General features: G+C 38.6%; 3 protein-coding genes across 3 annotated transcripts in view; 1 reads left to right on the forward strand and 2 right to left on the reverse strand.

Moving 5' to 3' along the window:
- Nucleotides 1-116: 116 nt before the first annotated feature.
- kat14 (lysine acetyltransferase 14) lies at nucleotides 117-7,651 on the reverse strand. The gene is made up of 10 exons (XM_067396351.1): nucleotides 7,393-7,651; nucleotides 7,100-7,221; nucleotides 6,755-6,876; nucleotides 6,473-6,654; nucleotides 4,712-5,131; nucleotides 3,214-3,794; nucleotides 2,979-3,112; nucleotides 1,530-1,705; nucleotides 1,254-1,444; nucleotides 117-569 (listed from the first exon to the last, which is right to left on the reverse strand). The coding sequence occupies exons 1-10, from the start codon at nucleotides 7,649-7,651 to the stop codon at nucleotides 396-398; spliced, it is 2,361 nt and encodes a 786-aa protein (XP_067252452.1). The 3' UTR covers nucleotides 117-395.
- Nucleotides 7,652-8,615: 964 nt separating this feature from the next.
- On the reverse strand, nucleotides 8,616-9,405 carry pet117 (protein PET117 homolog, mitochondrial). Its single transcript, XM_067396354.1, has 2 exons — nucleotides 9,211-9,405; nucleotides 8,616-8,768 (listed from the first exon to the last, which is right to left on the reverse strand). Exons 1-2 carry the CDS (start codon nucleotides 9,304-9,306, stop codon nucleotides 8,616-8,618), a joined length of 249 nt encoding a protein of 82 aa, XP_067252455.1. The 5' UTR covers nucleotides 9,307-9,405.
- Nucleotides 9,406-14,800: 5,395 nt separating this feature from the next.
- The window catches only part of rrbp1b (ribosome binding protein 1b), a 33,807-nt gene continuing 27,767 nt past the window's right edge, over nucleotides 14,801-20,840 (forward strand). Inside the window, exons 1-6 of the mRNA XM_067396905.1 lie at nucleotides 14,801-15,263; nucleotides 17,596-18,313; nucleotides 18,424-18,572; nucleotides 18,700-18,822; nucleotides 20,280-20,432; nucleotides 20,528-20,646. Of these exons, the coding sequence (XP_067253006.1) occupies nucleotides 17,629-18,313; nucleotides 18,424-18,572; nucleotides 18,700-18,822; nucleotides 20,280-20,432; nucleotides 20,528-20,646 (1,229 nt within the window). The 5' untranslated portion in view covers nucleotides 14,801-15,263; nucleotides 17,596-17,628. The remainder of the gene's footprint in view (nucleotides 15,264-17,595; nucleotides 18,314-18,423; nucleotides 18,573-18,699; nucleotides 18,823-20,279; nucleotides 20,433-20,527; nucleotides 20,647-20,840) is intronic.

Consider the following 20,840-nt stretch of genomic DNA (forward strand, 5'->3'; position numbering starts at 1 on the left):
TTCAGATGAATCTTCACAAAAAGGCGATTTATTTCTTAATTACTTAATCACCTAATTACTAAATGCAAAATAAAAACCGACACAATATTGAACATTTAAATATTTAATTAACAGGTGGCCACATTTTTATAATGTGTGTGCATACAAAAACTTGAGTGTTAAAAATAAACATTACTTTTTTAAACTACGAACAAGAAATGTCACTGTGTATACAGAGAAACAATATATCCTTCGCTTCGGTTTAAACATCGAACCAAATAAAAAATGAAATAGCATGTCATAATAAGCCTCAAATGGGACATAACACAACAAATATGACTGTGAAAACACAAAAAACTCTCCCTGACTGACATTTCAGACTGTTTCCGGTTTGTGCTGTGCATCATGTGACATCCTCAGCGGCGCAAGCGCAGGAAGAATGCATGTCTACACTCTTTGCTGTCCACCGGGTAGTATTTATCATAAAAGTCCAGGATGTACTCCTCTGTCTTGAAGCCGAACTTCTGGTACAGCAGCATGGCAGGGTTGCTCGCCGACACATGTAGAGTCACATCCTTTCCCATACATGTCTACAGAGATGAGACAGAAAAGGGATTGCTGTATCAACTAGTGCTGCATTTATAGAAAAAAATTGAAGCGATTAAAAATGCGCTAAAAATTATGAGATGCTTGCATGTAAATGAACACACTGCTGTGCTTCACTCTGAAACATGCAGGGCATGTTTTTATTCAATTAAATCACAGCCTAAACTAGTGTCAAAAGTACCGATGCTGTTGAGCAAATTCATAAACACATCTCGTTGGTCATTGTGTTCACGTGCTCATCAGATATATCTGAGATTGGCTACAATAATCAATGCTTCAGAAACATGTTATAAATAAACATCAATAATGCTCTTCACCGTGCGCATACACAGATATACACAGAAGCGTTTCGACTGCTGATACTTTCAAATGCTTTTGCTTTCAAAACACTTTCATATTCAAACATTTCCATGTGCTTTCAAACACTCCTGTGCGTTGATCATTGTAGCCAATCACAGACATATCTGATGAGCGTGTGGCCAATTAGAGGTGTTTATGAATCCGCTCAACAGCGCTCAAACTGTCACGTAAGTTTCAGTACCGGCTTGGTACCAAAGTCAGTACTTTTGACAACACTACACCATATCATGATTTCAGTTTTATTTCGATTAACCGTGCAGCCCTATCAACTGAAGCTAGTAAACTCTTTGTGGTTAATTGCGACTCACCTGAATGAGATGGTAAATCATGAATGTGGCGATACCAGCTCGCCTCCATTCCGGATGCACCAGCAGGAAGGAGATGTAGGCTTCGTTGTACTTCACATCTGGCACCATGAAGCCAAAACCGATCACAATTTTCTTGTAAAGCACCACTACGCTGAAGTCTGGGTACTGGAGGCACTCTGATAGGTCGATACCTGATGGGCAAAACACCCCATTTTTATTCCTACAGGAACTAGTTTTATCCAAAATCTGTATCTGACAAGAAGAAATGATGATTACCAGGCCAGAAGATGTCCTGACACATGGAGTTGACAGAAGGGATGTGATTGGGCCGTACGTAGCAGTAGTCTATAGGTGCGTCGGGTTCAGCAACCCAAGTCGGGTCCTTCCTGTGATGGTACGCACGGATCTCTGAGAGTAAACGCATCTTCAGTGGCCGACTCTCGTAGTCTCGCCTACGCACAATAATACACATTATTAGAAACATACACAAAGCTACCAGGCAGGATTCTGTAAACATGGTCACTTGGTCAGTCATGTGTTAATGTCCTCACAGCTCATAACCGTGACTCTTTTTGAACTAGTCGGTTTTGCAGCTTATTTTTCATAAATTCTTTGGTGTACTGAACTTTAAAGCACATCAACTAGGGATGTATCTGTAATAGTGTTGTCAAAAGTACAGAAGTCGGTACTGAAATTTAAAAAATGTGCCGCTTTGAGCGCTGTTGAGCAGATTTGTAAACACCTGTGATTGGCCATTGTGTTCACGCACTCATCAGATATGTCTGTGTTTGGCTTCAATGATCAACGCTTCAAAAACATGTTGTAAATAGACATCTTTGACACTCTTTACTGAGTGCTTACACAGACACTCCCGCTCACGTTTCCGCTTCCAAAATTCTTTCAAAAGGTGTTTACAAATCCGTTCAACAGCTCTCAAAGTATCACATTTTTAAAATTTCAGTACCGACTTGGTACCGAAGTCAGTACTTTTGACAACACTAATTTCTAAAAACCTTATAATTAAGAATATACAATTTTTTAAAAGTATTTAAAAAAATACACTACTGTTGATAAGGTTATTTTTTAAGAAATGAATCCTTTTATTTTGCAAGCATGCATTAATCTGATCAAAGTAAAGTAAAATATTTCTAATTCAACAAAATACTGTTCTTTTAAACCCGTTTACCAAAAAATATGAAACAACAACATTGAAAATAATAAATGTTTATTGAGAAGAAAATCAAATTAAAATTATTTCTGAAGGATCATGTGATGCTGAAAATGTAGCTTTGACATCACAGAACACAGGAATAAACTAAACTAAATCTTAAATATTAAAATAGAACAGTTCTTTTAAATTATAATATTTTTTCACAATATTACTGTTTTCACTGTATATTTGATCAAATAAATGCAACCTTCAAAACATTTTTTAAAAAAATTACTGAGCCCAAACTTTTGAATGGTAGCATAAACTTTTAAATAACCTTAAAGATAAAAACAATAACATTATATATATATATATATATATAAAAAAACAAATAAATAAATAATGTGTATACTGATAGACTTAAGCCAATTCCAAAGTTTACTAAAAACTATGGATCTTTATGCTAGACCATTTCATGATCCTGAGGTATACAAAATTTGCTTAATTTCAAGACAGACTTGACACTTTTTTCCCCCTTTTATCTCTTTTAAAAGAGCAAGAAAATCTGGTTGTACCTGATGTATGGCTTGAGCACTCTGGATGTGTAGGGACTCTTGATGGTCTGATCCATGCAGGCATCAGAACCCATCAGCCTGTGCCAGAAGGACACTGTGGGCTGATAGAACCCTTTCCTTATGGACACTGTTGACTGAGGAACAAAATATTTATAGACATTTAAAATATAGACATTTATACGAGATTCTCAGTAGAACGTACATTACGTACTGTACACATTTTCTTATGGCTTACTTGAAAGCGATCGAGTATTCGAAGGTCCTGGCTGGTGGTTCTGTATTTCTCCTCTCTGCTCGTCCTGAGGCTGGCCAAACCCCCTTGCGCCCCATACACACCCCCCACCAGGCTCAGTGTAGCACTCACGGCCTGATCCACATCTAGCAGGGGAAGCCCTCGCTCTCTTTTTGCCTGCCTCACGAGTAGCTTGCGATGCAGCCTTTTGGCCTGCGGCGTGACGGCCAGCGCTTGCGGACAGGCCTCCAGTCTGTGGAGCAGCATGCGCTCTTCGTAAAGGCTGATGAACGTGTAACGAGGGGCGGGCAGAGACACGCAGCCCTCACCCTTATCCTGGAGAACCTTCCTCCGCTCTATACCGCGCCCCCGTCCCGCCGGCAACAAGCCTTCGTCCTGGCCCTCGTCTTCCTCGCCATCTCTGCCCCGCTCCTCATCTTCACTCTCCAGTTCTTGTTTGATCAGCTCGGCCGGACGTAGCTTTTTCCTGACCATGATGGTGCCAGTGGCCAAAGGCATGCTGGGAGGGGGAATATACTCCATCCCGGGGTCGATAACACCCTCGGCATCCAATTCTTCATCGTCTGATGGAAAGTAATACAATGATTAGAGATTAAGTGAATTTTGCCAAACATATGTTTAAAATATCAATAATATAAAAAATATAAACTACAAAACAAGGAGTGGTTGCTAGGAGTAGGGTGTTGCAAAGGTGTTCTGGTTGGGCACTAAGAAATTGCTAGGGAACTAATAGTGGTTTCAAGTTCTGGGGTGCTTAGGGTGGTCATCAATAGGATGTTGCCATGTGATTGCAAGCGTGTTATGAGTGAATCTCTTAAAGGTAACTCTATAGCCGAGTTTCCACGAAATTACCCGGAACTATTTGTCCCAGGAACTTTTTTCCCCCAGGAACTTTTTCCCCAGACCTGTTGCTGTCTGTGTTTTCATCACAGTCTAAACTACTGTGAAGATTAGGCATTTTAGTCCGATGACGCAGGACTGTGCGCAACATTCCAGTTCCTGCTGGATTTCATCCTCCGCATACAAGCTTAATAAAGCCTGATCCTCGTCATCAGTCCATTGGTCGTAATTTTTAAACTCCATTGTTGATTCGAACAACTCCTACTGCACACACCGCAATAGACTTTTAAAGTGGTGGTTGAAATAAAACGCTGCATGATGTCAACCAATCAAAATGCTGCGTCCCCAATCAGCATGTTCAGTGCCCAAGTCCCACCCCCGCAAGTTCCTGAATTATAAAAAAGCACTACCTCACATGCAGTATTTATACCCGGAACTTAATTTAGACCCTGGTCCCTGCGGTCGAGAAACAGAGTGCCACCCCAAAGTCCCTAGTTCCTGGGGAAGTTCCTGCAGTGGAAACACGGCTTATGGCATCTTTTTGCCCATCTTACCATCAATCAAGTGGAAACCAAGTCTGATTGTTTAGAAAAGTAACTATAAACAGGTGTTTGGTCAGTAAGCAAGTGCAACATCTTACCGTGGAACAGAGCTTGAGGGGGCATGACATCTGGGATGAGATCGGCCTCTGACAGCAGACTGGGCGTAGCAGAGTGTGAGGCGGGCGTTCCAGGGGCGGAGAAGTCAGGCGAAGGGGAGGGGGAGGGAGAGGTGAGTGGGGTTCTGTCTGATGAGCTAAGAGAGGAAAAGTCAATGACTTCACCCTTCTCCAGATACGGCTCAGACCGTCGTGCACGGCTGCCCAGTTTTACAGGAGTGGATGAGGCACTGCGGTCAAGAAACCCGGCCGCCTCCTTCTGTGCACGCCGGATCTCTTTTGCCTCCTGTGTTCGGGAACGCTTTTCTTTCAATTGCATGGCGCTTTCCACTGGGTTCCGACTTCCGCGCTTCCTCAAACCCTCCACGGTGATTATGGGGTCGAGAGATGGCTTCGACACAGCTGGAAGAACAACATGCAGACCCCAAAAAGTTACATTTAAAATGAAGGAAAAATACTGCATTTCAAAATCACATTTTAACTTGCAATGCACAGACATTAAAGGAACACTCCACTTTTTTTGAAAATAGGCTAATTTTCCAACTCCACTAAAATTAAACAGTTAAGTTTTACCGTTTTCGAATCCATTCAGCCGATCTCCGGGTCTGGTGGTAGCACTTTGAGCATAGCTTAGCATAGTTCATTGAATCTGATTAGACCATTAGCATCTCGCTCAAAAATGACCAAAGAGTTTCAATATTGTGTAATATCATTGCACTGCTGCACCCATGGTACGGCAGCAAAGTTCCTTGATTATTACACCGAAATGAGAGTATAGTTCCTAGCCATATCGGAAAATCGCAGAAAATCGTATACCTAGATATATCGTATACCTATACATACCTAGAAAATCACAACTTTTCATTTTCTGTTGGTCTTAGTACACAATGTAACTACAGAAGAGTCAAGTTTTAAATAGGAAAAATATTGAAACTCTTTGGCCATTTTTGAGCAAGATGCTAACGGTCTAATCAGATTCAATGAACTATGCTAAGCTATGCTAAAAGTGGTACCGCCAGAACCGGAGATCGGCTGAATGGATTCAAAAACGGTAAAACTCAACTGTTTAATTTTAGGGGAGTTGGAAAATTAGCCTATTTTCAAAAAAAGTGGAGTGTTCCTTTAAAATTTCTGATACCAATAAGCCGATAAATATTTTCATTTTATCGCAGTTATACTAAAATTCAATTTTATCTAAATAAATGAAAAACATGATTTGAAAATGAAAATATATGTATTTTTAGATTTTCTCATTCAATTTCAGTTAAGGTTAATAAATTAATTGTTTTTTTTTAAATATTAACTAAGTATGAAAACCAATATAGTACTCATATTGTGCATCCCTACATTTAAAATCAGCATGAAATGGAAATTCACTCTATATTACATTTTTCTTTTACCTTGTAATTTTTAATCAAAATGTCATAACTCGATGTTTCGGTAAAACTAAAAACTTCTCTCTGGTGATGTGTGCTGGACTTTATAAACCCCACCCCTTTTTAACAATCGACTGTAAGCTTGCATTCAGATCTGCCTCCTTCCAATCAACAACCGATGGACAGAACCATGTCTCAACCTATATTTTTTCTTTTCAATAAAACCTTCTCATCTGGATGTACATACAATACAGTAAAAATGTATCTGTCGCTACTTCCGTTACATCGCGACTTGAATTTTTAAAAACCTTAATCAGTTAACCATTATTTAAATTATGCTGGTCATTCTGGTGTAAACTACTACTACCTTTGGCCTTAATTGAGGCCGCAGAGCTTTTCTCCCCCTCAGGCCGTAGAGTAGGTGGGCGGTTCTGGACTAGCTTCCACCAGCCGGGTTCTCCGAATTCCTGTGCACCGGAGCGGAAAAACGTCGGGCTGCCAACAGACAGACACCCTGCCACGGTGCTCCACCATGTGGACGTCTTCTTTCTGAGCATGTATAATCATAAAATGTAAACAAACTTGCTTTTAAAAATCAGGTTAGAGATTCTAAAACAAAGTATAAGGTAGTTTTGATACTCAGTCTCACCTGGAACCAAGTAGGAAGGTCCAATGCCGACTAATAAATGCACAAATATCTTCCTTCCATCTGAAGTAACCTTGTCGTCCGGTGCCCTCTAAAGACAGGTTATACATGGCCAACATAACCACCTATAAACATAAAATCAAACAATTCAGAGACCTTTTTTACTGGAATACACAATCAAATCTTTTGATAAATCTCATCTCATAAGTTTTTGATTTTTTTCATTGTTGTAATGCTATTTTGTTGTAAAGATTTTTTCGAGGACAGATGCTGAAATGTGCTTTCAGATACTTTTGCCTAGCTAACTAAATACGGTTTTGTTTATTTTAATTTGTTCCGAGTTTTTACCTGCTGCCATGTCAGCCTCATCCTCTCAAAACTCTCCTTTCCGTCTTCCGCACAGTCCGAGCAGGTGAACTTGAAGAAATTGTCTCCTTTCAGGTAGCTGGGCTGCTCTCCACGTAGCTGGGCTGAACCATACAAGGAGAAAAATAAAGGAAAGACAGCTCTGAGACCAAGCACACTTTTTTCAGACAATTCTTTATTGAGTCAACAAAGGCAGCACAAGTTGGACATCACATCTTAAACTGGTCACATATGGGTGTATCAGACATGTCGTCCCTTGCTAATGGTCTTCTCACCGGCCGGGATCCATTTGTGGCATTTGTCGCAGTAGAATGACATGTCCTCATTCCAGCTTCCCTCGCCGTCCTCACCGACGTCGCTGTTCAGAGAGTCTCCGCTCTGGTCGTGAGACAGATCCACAGATGCCTGGTCCTCCGATTCCACAATGAGGAGAGTTTCTCCCTCCACCTCGCCTTCCTCCAGACCCTCAGACGCTGACGTGCACATGGTCTCCTCGTCCTGTGCCGTGAGACCCCTCTGGTCCCCACTGTCCATTCTTCCACCTAATAGATAAGAGGAAGTGATTAGATAAAGGGCTCGACAATAAGGACTGCCCAATGGACTGAGATCAGCATGCAAGACACTTGGGACAGACAGAATTGTTTTGAATTTCCAATTTTTTAAGTCTTTCCTAAGCGCAGGAAGATGCAAAAAAAAGAACTCAATTCAGTACTCATGCACTGCATGATAGAAGGTTTTCTGTGTGCGTGCACCCAAAGAAAAAAGCCAATTACCAAACAGAGTTCTCTTATCATGCTTGAATGGATAATTACACAAAAATGATATTAAAATGCTTGAGTTGGAGAGTATCCTCGAAGTCAGTTATGTCTTAAGTGAATGTAAACAGATAATAAATCTGCTGCTGTCTCTGTTGTTAACTTTAATCAAAAGAAAATCACTCACTGATCTTGACTGAATACATTTTGTAGGTTTAATAAGGATTAATCTGTATTTAATTTGTACTCTGAAGTCTATGCAGTGTTATTTTACAATTGATTACAGGTATTTCTTACCTGTATACTGCGGTTAGAACTATCCAAAAAAACAAATCATTAATTTATTACTTATTTCATTTGTATCTTTGTTCTATTGCATTGTTTTGTTTAATTGTTCATATTTTATTACTGACTGTGTACTTGTCTTTAATAATGTCTGAACTTCTTATTAGCTATGCTAGTAGTTGTGGTGGTATAGTGAAATTTCACTGGTATCTAAAATGGTGGTATCATAACAACTTTATTACATGGGTCAGAAACAACGAAAACAATAACATTTATTAATATTATTATTTATCAAATGTTCGTTTTTTGTTTTTTTTTGGTGACAGTGACGATTAGTTACCACAATTTACCATTGTAGAAACCGAGGTATTTCGCGAGAAAAACACAAGTAATAGTTGTCCAACTGTAAATTAATTGTAAATAATAAAGATTTGTTGTACCAGTGTAACTAGTCGGACTTATGAGCTGTGTGTCCCCGCCGTGTCAGCCTCTCGTCGTTCTCGCTCGGCCACGAGCTCTCTTGTCAGCTGGATCTGTTCCTCGAGGACGCGCAGGTTCTCGCGCTTCCGCTCCACGCGCTCCAGATCCCGCAGTACTCCCTCGCGCAGCCTCTGCGAATGTGACAGATGATTTAACATATAAACGGCATATTTTATACTACTCTGATGTGGCATTTGAAGTAATAATGAAAGGTAAAACTACAAATAGCTCCTCATTACACTGGTAAGATGTAACTGTGTTTAGTTTCTATAAAAGTATTTGATAACACACTTATAAACTGTAAAAACAGCAGCTGCCAGAGTTGGAATAAAACGATTCCCTCTGAACATAATATTTCAGCCAAAATACCTACTGTTACTATAGTAAAATGTATACTATAGTAAGTTATGTTTCTGCATTAGATAAAACAGTAAAAACCGATTGTCTTGCACATCTGTACTTATTTTGATGCCATGCATACTGTACAAACATGGTAAACAAGAATGAATACTTCAATAACTGCCTCATAAAGGCATGGTGTTGATTTGGCTTGTAGGGCAAGAGTGTTTTTACCTGTCTGTCCCAGTTCTGCTTGATATGAACGCCTGCAACTGTGCTGATAGTGAGCGCTATCGATAATCCCAAAATAACCTTAGAGGTCGCAGACATAGTTATGAAGCATTACTGTGAATAAAACTACAGTAGGATGATAGATGGCTAGAGCACTTTGATAACAGAATGGAGCGGATTCCTTTGTGGTGGTTTCAAGAGGATATCAGGCGCTTTTCTGCCGCCTACCGGCCAGGAGCAGCAATGTAGTCGAAGGTTGACACGCTCACTGCGCATGCGCAGTATTCACATACTCTCAAATTTGATCGGACTGAGAAATTGTTAGAATATTTTGCGCAGTATTGAATTAAAAATACTTTTGATTTCCAGTGTACAGTATAGCCTACAATATTTCAATACAACATAACCAAATATTTTAAGTAGCCCAACTATGTTATGAAATAATGACTGAAATTGTCAAAAATATCATTAGTCACAGGGTTGGGCAAAAATACATCAAAATGTATTTTAAAATAAAATACCAAATACCTCAATTTTAAGTGTATCAAAATAAACTACAAAATACAGCAGCCACACCATGTATCAAAATAAACTACTGTATTTTTGTATTTTAAAAATACAAAAAAATACTTTTACAAGGGAGCATGACATCAATTGGCCTATTTGATCTATCTCTTCACCATTACACTGAATCAGTAAACAATGTTTGATAGCAAGAGCTTTTCTCTGCCCGAGTCAATCCATAAATCTGACATATGCAACCAGTTAAAGGATTTTTGGATATATATATATATATATATATATATATATATATATATATATATATATATATATATATATATATATATATATATATATATATATATATATATATATATATAACCACTAGAACAATGTTATATATTTTGTTGACTTGTGTATTTACCTTATCCCAAATGTTTCCAAAAATGTTTAAATCCAGAGAAATATGCAATTTTAACCAGGACACGTCACCTATCAATGACATCATGCCAGCGTTACCCTCGATTTCCGGTTTTATTTGGTAGAAACCATAGAAACACCAAATATTTTCCTCATCTGTCTAATAAAACCATATGATTCCACAAAATCAAGGATAAGCGACTGAATAAGCGACCTCTAGCGGCGAAAATTTACATATTGTGGATTTAACAGATAAAATATTCACATATCCCTGTGATCTTCCAGAAGAAGGTTAGTTTTAAAGTAACCAGAAGTTTAATTTTTAACAGTTTGCGAATGACTCATAATTGTATCCTAATTTAGTTACTTGGTGTTTGGTAATGAAGGGCCTACTGGCACCTGTATTCATGGCAACTATTTATAACTAATTAATCAACTGAATGTTAATCATAAATATAGAGGGCTGCTGCTCGGTATAATAGTTTTCAAGAACATTATGTAAATTGGTAAACCATTTAACCTACAGACTACTAAAACGAACACCAAAACTTAACATCTGTTCTGAACTCAACAAGTCTGGGCAAATTATTGAGTAAGGACCAATCAGAGGTTGCATTTTTATGATTTTTATGAGACTTCTCACAAAGTATTTTACAGTATTTTAAAACTACAAAAATACAAAACACTAAAGTATTTTGATACAGTCATTTTCATCAACCCTATCAAATACAAATTACAAAATACTATTTTGTATTTGAAATACGTATTTGTATCATAAATACTGCCCATCCTTGATTAATCACATAATGAAAGTCATGTTTAGCTTTTTTTCCTTTTTTTTTGTGATATATTCCACTAGTTGTATACTGCACATTTTAGAAATTTGTACAATTTGCATAATACTTCATACTACTGTGCAGAAATATGGTAATTCTGTTGATTTGCAGTGACTGCATTTGACTAGTTATCTTTAGCACTACTTGCAATAGTCCAACATGTTTTTATCAACTTTTATCAAAAGTCACAAGTCTGGTGCAAAGACTGGTGATTATAGGCTATTGATCTGTCACTAAACATCAATAAAAGGGCAGTGGGTTTGACTGAAAGTCTTCACTAATGTAAAAATACACGAGGGAGATTTTGTGGAATAACATTTTTGGTTCCTCACTTATTTCTTCATTTTTCATTTCCTCTTTCTCTCTTGCCCTGAAGTCTGAATCCACATGTTAAGAGTCATAATGTATTCTGCACATCATCTCCTCCCTCTCCTGCAGAAGTGAGTTGGACTCCTCAGTCCACACATTGTACTGGACAGAACAGTTTCTGAAGCACAGTGTGTGTGTTATGAATGAGAAATTTTGTCGCTGCTCAGATAAATAGCAAAGGTTGTGAACCAAGCTGAGAATCCCTTTTGAATCACTTTTCCCTTTTCAACTGTGGGAGAAAACAGAATGCAGAATTCTAATTCATATTCGATAAAGTAGAGTTAAAACAGAATGAATTCAACTGTGTATTTCCAAAATTAAATTGTAAAATTTTTTTTAGTATGAACCACCCATGAACATGTTACACTCTTATGAAAAACCTTTAACATCCATGAAACCTTTTCTACTGTATAAGTTCTATTGGAAAATGGTTCTTTAGATTAAAAGTTCTTCACACTTTTCATCTTAGTGTTCTTTACACTAAGATAAAATGTTTCTTTTAAGAACTGTTCACTGAAAGGTTCTTTGTGGAACCCAAAATGGTTCTTCCATGGCATCGCTGTGAAGACCCCCTTTTGAATTTCATAGCATCTCAAATGATGGTTTAATCATTCTGAAATGCCTGAGCCAAAGTCTGTCATCAGAATGAATTGGTACAATGACCTCCAAGAACCGTCTCACATGATTGTGTTCACAAACACCAGGCAGATAACATTGTGTTTCGTCTACGCGCTCAAGTCATTTATGATGGAGGAAAAAAGAGTTACAGTGGTTTCCCCAATTGCAGCAACTTCCATTTTTATTACTGATATTTTGCCCAAATTTCCCAGGAAGTGATGATTTTGTTCTCTTGAACACATGGGATGAAAACGGTTCTTCATCCGAAAGTTTTGCGCCAAGTTAAATTCGCATCTTTGGATGGAAAGGTTCCAAAAGGTGTATTTCGCAGCAATGCCGGATAAGAACCATTTTTGGTTCCCCAAAGAACCTTTTTCTTACTTAGAAGAACATTTTTAAAATCTAAAACTTTTTCCAAAATAAAGAACATTTTGTGCATTTGAAAGGTCCATTGATGTCAAAGGTACTTCAAGGAACCATAAATTCCAATAAAGAACCAGTAACACTTCACAATAAGGGTCATTAGTTAAACATTACTTAATGTATTAACTAACATGAACTAACTATGAGCAATACATTTGATACTGTATTTACTAATCTTCGTTAACGTTAGTTAATGAAAATACAGTTGTTCATTGTTTGTTCATGTTAGTTCACAGTGCATTAACTAATGTTAACATGATTTTAACAATGTATTAGTAAATGTTGAAATTTACATTAACAAAGATTAATAAATGTTTTATAAGTGCAATTCCTTATTAGTTCATGTTAACTAATGTAGTTAAAGGTGCAATATGTAAGATTTTCTGTCCGCCAGAGGCCTATTCAAAACAAAGGCGTATGACACCAAGTTTGAGCGCGGAATCTTGGGACATGTGGTCTTCATCTCACAGCTGGTGCAAAATAATTGGGATAGGACTCGGGAAGAAATAATGTTCATGGATGCGATTATTAACGTTACTGTAGTATGAAGCAGAGCAGGAACGAGTGTTTTGGGAGCTGAACAAGACCGCTGGAGCGATTGCACAACACACGCCTCGCGAGCGGCGGAACTTTTATTATGCCACAGTCTCCGGTGCTGCTTCCGCTTTTCCGGTCATGAGTATGAGGTAACGCAGCTCTGTTTATCATATTAGATACATTTGAGAGTGCGGTTAAAATTTTGAGAGCTTTGGTTAAAATTGCAATTTTCTCACGAATTACAAATAGTTGGAAACATTTGGGATATTGTAAGTACTCAAGTGAACAAAATATATAACACTGGCCTAGTGGTTTTTGGATATTTTTCTGTAAAAAATTTAACTAATAAACCTTATTGTAAAGTGTTACCAAAGAACCTTTATTTTTAAGTGTTTTAATGTGGAAAATATGTATGTGCCTGTGCGATAGTCAAAGCCTAAGTCAGAAGGATGAACATGCACATCTGGTGCTCAGAGTTCCTCAGCTGTGGGGTTGCCATAAAGGTTTGTTTGATGGAACACCCCTCGTCAGTGACAGCTAAAGCAAACATCCAGCTGTCCCAAGCATGCTGTACTCCACCCCCTCACCTCCACAGCTCTGTAATTGTGCTTACTGCTGTTGGCAGATGTGGTTGTTCCCAAAGGCCATAAACTGCTTGGGCTCAAACAGTGATTTTGGAAGTGAAGAACCCTAAACATGTTGGATTGACACTTTCGTTCTAGCTTTGAACAGAGGGAATTTTATCTTGGAAATACTGTTGTTGTGTGTATGGGCACATTACTTTTAACAGAAACCGGTTTATGAGTGGCTCCTGTCTCATTATTTTTTCGGTCGCACACCTTGAAAGTGAAGTAGACTTATCAGCTGGGTGCTACTCAGCAGCATCCTGTAAGAAATCAGCATGGGAATAAATGTCTTGCTACTAAGGAAACAGATTCCCTGGCTGTTTGTTTATCTGTAGACTGTCCTTTTCTTTATCATGTCTGGAAATGATGTGTGAACCTCCTCCCTCCAGATGAGCTACATTATTTTACCTTGCCTCATTTTACAGTTTCTGAGAAAAAGAAACATTCTGTGTTTGTGTGAGTGGGTGGACAGTGTTTTAGATGTATCTTCAAACGTTCAATGAACTTTGGAGCAAAGCTTTGGGTGAACATGAACTGATACACGGTTTAAAAGGAAGAGATTACATCATCATACATAATTTGGTAATTACACATCTCATCAATAAGCTATATGTTTTGAGCTGTCAATTAAACCTGTAGCAAAAACAGTGCAGATGAGTTGCGCACTGAAGTTTAAACTCAATCTTACGGGTTTGTTCAGATATTTAACCTTAAATAATAGTTGCACCTTAGAAAGCACCACTCATACAAACATTACAAATATCGTAGAAGCTTGTTAGCAAAGACTTTAATCCTTAGCAAACAGACTGCAGCCAAGAACCCCGCTTGTTTACTTAATGAATAACTGGGGTAAAACATGCTTTTTGGGAAGAGTAAGACTCATGCATGAGTAATATTGATTTTGCAAACAGTAACTGTGACATTTCGTTGCACTCAGCGTAAACTGTAGTTATCTCAGATTACTGGAAGTCTTTCCAGAGCTAATAATTACATCACCTACACATGTTTGAGAGGAACACCTTGTCATTTAAACTTTATTCAACCTGACAGGGAAAAGATAATGGGGTTTTGCAATTGCTAGCTGGGGGTGGGGGGTATGGGGGTACTCTTGGACTTAATTTGAAGAAGGGAACTGAGTGTTACCCCCATTGACTTGGGTCAAACCATATTTGACTGACTTTCAGGCAAATACATGTCAAGGACATGATCACTGAAGTGTTTCAGACTGAGAGAGAAAAAAAAAAAAAGAAAGAAAACTAGTATAATCAAAATCAATAATAATGACTGATTATGAATATAATGATAATTCTCTTTTGTATCAACAAAAACAGACTTAAAAAAATATTCCCTTGAGTAAAAAGTGTGACTAGCCCGGTGTTCCTGACATCAAAATACCACAACAGTAACTGTGATAACACTAAAGTACGTTTGTAAGGGTAGTATTAGAAAACTGATTACTATAATACTTTATGTTTATATTTTAAATAGTTTTATCATTCGACGTCCCACCGAATACTCGCAGCCCTCTACGCTTCCCACCGTGTGCTTTTGGATACTACGCGTGACGCGGTTGGTTTAAAGGGCGTTGATTGACAGGCGTTTATCCAATCAGATGTCAGCATCAGGTCGCGTATAAGCTCCAGAAGCGGGCGCCGAGCCAACTCGCAAAAGTGCCACGACTCCAAAAGTCAGCGGCGATTCTTTATCACTGTGAGTTTGAACGCAGGTAAGCGCACGCTTTTTATCACCCTCAAGTGTTTTTTTCCCACCACCAATGCAGTTGCTTTATTATTTGGCTAAGGTTTGTCAGTTTGACAAACTGTTTTGTTGAAATATTGCTTGTTTAGGTTGTATTTGAAAATGATTTGTATTCTCAGATGGTTTGAACTTGTGTATTTTAGCAGTCTAATTCAAAGCATTTGTCTTCTGCTCAGGAGTACGTGTCCTTACTGATGCTTTCATTGACTTTGTCACTTTATAGTTTTAGTCTTTCTTTATGTCTTGTTGTGCTTACTGTACCGTTCTGAGTAGTGGTTTTGTGTATTTTACATTTGATTTAATATGCTTTTAGAGTTTGGAGTTGCTTCATCATCAACCGTAAGAGCAGTAAGATTTTAACAATTTTAAAATTAGCCAAAAGTTAATTGTATCTTCCTAAAAAAAAAAAAAAAGAATAATAATAATGAATGAATCATGTTAATAACCATCCAAAATGTCTATTTACATTAACTTTTTACAAACTTTACATTTGCGTTTTTTGTAAGCAGCATGAAAATGATTTTTTTTTTCTTCAGGAGGAAGTTAAAAGAGCTATATATATATATATATATGTATATATATATGTGTATATATTATATTATATTATATTATATTATATTATATATATATATATAATATAATATAATATAATATAATATAATATAATATAATATAATATAATATATACACATATATATATATATATATATATATAAATTATAAACTTTTAGAGTAGAGCAAAGAAAAGAAATATAATTAAGGGGATAAATGGAGGAGAAATAACCATATGACAATGTTCCCTGAAATACGTTTTAAAGACAGAATTCTTTTAGACGTTATTATGTAACGTCGGCGACGTTGCAGAAAGGGTTAATGTCCGACGTAGGAAAGCAGCCCCCTTTCGCTCAAATGTGCAGTGTGTCCTGCATATAGGAGCTCTGCATTTCCTGTCTTCTGTTTGTCACATGGATCCATGTTAGTAGAGCCATATCAATCATTTTAGGAAAATATATTATATTATATTATATTATATTATATTATATTATATTATATTATATTATATTATATTATGATTACAGCTAGGCTAGATCTGAGGGGTTCATGACATGGTTCATGATTTTTTTTTTTGTTTTTACTAACAAACCAGAAGTATTACAATGATTTTGGATATGCACCATGGCAATACTACAGAGTTCTTTGCAGTACCCCATAAATACCACGGTAATTGTTCAGTACAAGTACTGTGGGATTACAATCTGATATCACTGTGCCATCATTACAGCCATTGCTTTTTATGTAATAGGTTGCTTTAGGCTATTCACTAAAAAGCAAAGCAGTGCATATATTATAATGCATATGCTGTTAAGAGTATTTCATTCAACTCCGGTCCATATACTCCCCCTTACCTGAGTGCCTCAGGCTGATATTTAGAGACCCCTCTCTCTAGAAATTCCAGGCAAGAGTTTCACAGGCTAGTACAAACGTGAGGTTGGGGGAAGGTTATTGTGGTCTGCTGCACACAGACCTGTCCCCTGGAAACTGCATGTATGCCCCTCTCTGTGTGAGGGAATGCTGAAGAGTGTGGTCTCAGCGGGGTGTTGCATAACATGAACTCTAGTGGGCAAAGATATGGAGGTGCTGTTTTCAGTGAAAATAACTTTTCTTTTTTTCAAAATTTGCAAGAGGGAGAGATTTTTCACACTGTCTCAAGGCATAATTTTTTTTCTGACATCCACTCAGCACTCTGCAACAAAGGGCCTTTTTATTATTTATTTTTCTTTTTTGCCTCCTCATGGAAGCCGAATATATGACCAGTCAAATGAATAATACATGAACAAGCAGAATAAAAGACTTAGGCGACAAATATGCTGGTGAATAGTATATTACTGTCAGTAACTGAAAGCTTTTTCTTTTTCTCGATTCTGCATCCATCCATATAGGTGACAGTATAAAGTACTAGACAACAGTCGTATTAGCCAGTGAAACATTAACAAAACTTTAGTGTATTTTAAATGTGAAAACATTCTAAAAAGAACATCTTTGTGCATTTATTGAAGACATCTATGACTCTACAGGAGTTAATAATTGGGGCATTTATCTGTTAGAAAATGGTCAAAAATAACACTTTGCAGGATACATTTTCTTTTGTCTTTCTTTTGTCTGTACTACAACTTTTTGTGTGAAATGTTCAGAGAATCTTGTTGTCCATTAGCATTGAATAGTCCTTGTTTGCATGTTTGAGTGTATCAACAGAACAGTCTTTTTCTTACAAGGTGCTGATGGCTTTTGTACTTTTGTAGGATCAGGATTAGGAGGGACAGGACTGAGCAAAGATGGATGTGTACGACCCTCAAACTTTGGGAATTGTGGTGTTTGGTGGCTTCATGGTGTTCTCCGCCATTGGCATTACGCTCGTTTCAACTTTTTCCATGAAGGAGACATCTTACGAAGAAGCCCTGGCCAAACAACGGCAAGACTCCGGCAAGACCCAACCCCAGCGCTCTGACAAAAAGAAAAAGACATCTGAAAAGAAAAGCAAGGCCAAAAAGAAGGAGGAGAAACCAAATGGAAACCTTCCAGACTCTGAGCCTGAGCCCGAGTCCATCCCTGAACCTGTGGTAGATAACAGTGAGCCCAAAGCATTAACCCAAGTTGAACCAGAACCCCAACCTGAACCTGTGCCTGTTCCTGAGCCTGAACCTGAAGTTAAGCCCAAGCCAGTTGTACCTGAACCAGCTCCTAAGATTGTTGCATGTGCTGCCCCTCCCACTGTAAGTGCTGTGGTGGCCCCACTTGCTCCTTCCCCAAAAGAGAAGAAAAAGAAGAAGGTGGCCAAAGTGGAACCGGCCCCCGTCAAGCCTGTGGAGGTCCCAGAAGTTGTAGTCAAGGCGGAACCAGTGGTTGCAGAGGTGGCGGTGAAAGCAGCAGTTGCTCCTGAGGTTGTTGCTCCCCCTAAAGCTGAAGAACCCAAAACTGAAGCTCCAACCAAGAAGAAGTCTAAGAAGAAGGCTGAGCCAGGTGAGTGTCCTTGGTCATATCTGTTGAGGACAGTTGTAATAGTAGCGGTTCAAACTTGCACTGCTCGCAATACCCTCATCAATCCATTCTAATTTTGAGTTTCTTTGAAGTGGTTTCTGCGGAAACGGTCGATGTCCCCCAGCCATCACCATATAAAACTCTGGTCTCCAGTCTGAATAGTGCTTCGTTCAGCGAATCTGAGACACAGAAACTCTTTGAGATCATCAGCAAGAAGGCAGGAAAGGACTCCTGGCAACTGGTACGAAGTCTTCAAACTGTTAATACTCCTCCTACGTATTAGCACTCATGCCTCTGTAGCGAGTTAGCTCAAAGGGGTAAATATTCATAATTAATCAATTACATATCTTTCCTTGTCTCATTGTCAGGCATCTCAGAAGGGTGACCCCTTGGCGGCATTGAAGAAGCAGCTGGAGGAGAAGGAAAAGCAGTTGACTGCTGAGCAGGGCAATGTAGCTGCAGCCAAAAACCGTGTCAAAGAGCTAACCAAGGTAACCCGTGCCAACATGTACAAGCAAAGTCCCTTTAAGACAAGTCATTTCACTCAGCAGCCATCTTTGAAAAGCCTCTCGGGCAACCTGGGCATCATGCAATCTCTTTGAATGGGGAAACATCAAATTCTCCAAAATTGTTCGCCAACCTTAAGATTAAATTTCATATTTGAAATCACCAATGAAATCTAACAACAACCGGCTCATAAATTTATTTTCTAAACGCTGGAATCATGACAAAAACAACTATTTTTCAGGCTGGATCAAGCTAATGCGCATGCGCAGACCTAAATGCGCGTCTCTTCTGAGGAGCGCGTCTGACTGTTTCTATAGAAACCGGTGATTCTAACGGCCGCTGAAGTGACGCAATGACTTTACCAGTCGGCGATTGGCTCTTATTTAGAAGGCGGGACTTATTCCGCCATATTGCGCGTTACACTTTCTCCCATTCAAAACAATACGGTTGACACGTCTTGTTATTCTATAGTCTTTGGTACAAGTAAATCAAGTGAACTAGTTTCTACTCATGATCAAGCTACTTCAGTCCAAGGCCATGAGTGACTGTTAAATCTTTTTATTGGTCCTGGAGTAATGTTCAGTGATGGACTGGCCATCCATCCAGGGTGTTTCCCTGCCTATGCCTGGGATATGCTCCAGCATCCCTGCAACCTACAAAGATCAATCAGTTTGGAGAATGGATGGAGCAATGTTCATGTCGAAAACTAGTCTAAACCCTGTTTCTACCTTTACTTCACCCAAAAATGAAAATTATACCATGATTTACTCACCCTCAAGCCATCCTAGGTGTATATGTTTATCTTCTTTCAGATGAACACAATTGGAGATGTATTTAAAAATATCCTGGCTCTACCAAGCTTTACAATGGCAGTTAATGGGAGCGGTGTTTTGAAGCCCCCAAAAAAGGCATCCATCCATCATGAATATAATCCATATGACTCCAGCGGGTTAATAAAGGCCTTCTGAAGCAAAGCGATAAGTCTTTGTAAGAAAAATATCCATTTTTAAAACTTTAAGTATGATAACTAGCTTCTGGCAGTTGGCCCTATGCATCGATTTGCGGCGGAAGAGTAACCCCTGACCTGACGCAATGACGAACGCAGAAGCGCAGAGGATAGAGCAAAACAAAACATTGGCCCTGAATTAGAAGACTAAAACGAGAAATTTTAATGATAATTGTCGAAGGAATTTCGATATAAGAGAAGAGGAGCTTGAGTTTATTGCACAGCCATATTTGTTTAAAACGCAAGCGGTGTCTAATCTTACGATACTCCTACATCTGTCGTAATGCAAGTCGACAATTCGTTAATAACACCCCACCCTGAGCACCTAATTCTAAGCCTGTCCTGATCTCAAAAAATTGATTGGTTGGTAGATATGTTGATCAGAGGGTCTGAACCATGAACTGTATATCTGACTCTCACTGCTCTGGCCAATAGGAGCTGAGCTCTGCAAAGAGCAAGATGACATCCGTAGAGACCCGTATGAGCTCTGAGCTGAGCACCCGTGGCCAGGAGATCGCAGCTTTACAGACTCTTATGCAGACTTCCTACCAGGAGCACATCAACGAAAAACAACAGCTCAACGGCAAGGTCACGAATCCCTAGCCTCTCACGCTTTCCCTTTCACTATGCTGTGTAGTGTGTTGTCAGGTTATTTAATGTGGTGTTTATGTGTGGTTCCACAGATCCAAAGCCTGCAAGAGCAGTTAGAGAATGGACCGAATGCTCAGCTGGCCCGTCTGCAGCAAGAAAACTCTATTCTCAGAGATGCCCTCAATCAAGCCACTAGCCAGGCTGAAAGCAGGTATTATGCACAGTCCCTTTATAACCCTCACAGTGTAACCGATGTCAATCAATAGTATCAATCGAGTATCAATATTTTGGGATAACTCTTTCCGCCCCTCTAAGGACATGAATACCAACCCCAATGGTGATAACGTTGTTTATTATAAGTGCACACTTATAATGCTTTAAATTAGAGCGAATTCTGATTGGCTG

This window comes from Chanodichthys erythropterus, chromosome 10, assembly GCF_024489055.1.
Source record: "Chanodichthys erythropterus isolate Z2021 chromosome 10, ASM2448905v1, whole genome shotgun sequence".
Taxonomy (NCBI): domain Eukaryota; kingdom Metazoa; phylum Chordata; class Actinopteri; order Cypriniformes; family Xenocyprididae; genus Chanodichthys; species Chanodichthys erythropterus.

Bases quoted from the DNA above. Each gene is read 5' to 3' on its own strand.
- pet117 (XM_067396354.1), bottom strand. From the start codon at position 9,306: ATGTCTGCGACCTCTAAGGTTATTTTGGGATTATCGATAGCGCTCACT. The intron at 8,769-9,210 runs GTAAAAACACTC...TCACATTCGCAG, and splicing joins AGCAGAACTGGGACAGACAG to AGGCTGCGCGAGGGAGTACT.
- kat14 (XM_067396351.1), bottom strand. From the start codon at position 7,651: ATGGACAGTGGGGACCAGAGGGGTCTCACGGCACAGGACGAGGAGACC. The intron at 7,222-7,392 runs GTGAGAAGACCA...TGTATGGTTCAG, and splicing joins CCACAAATGGATCCCGGCCG to CCCAGCTACGTGGAGAGCAG. The intron at 3,795-4,711 runs GTAAGATGTTGC...ACTTTCCATCAG, and splicing joins CCCTCAAGCTCTGTTCCACG to ACGATGAAGAATTGGATGCC.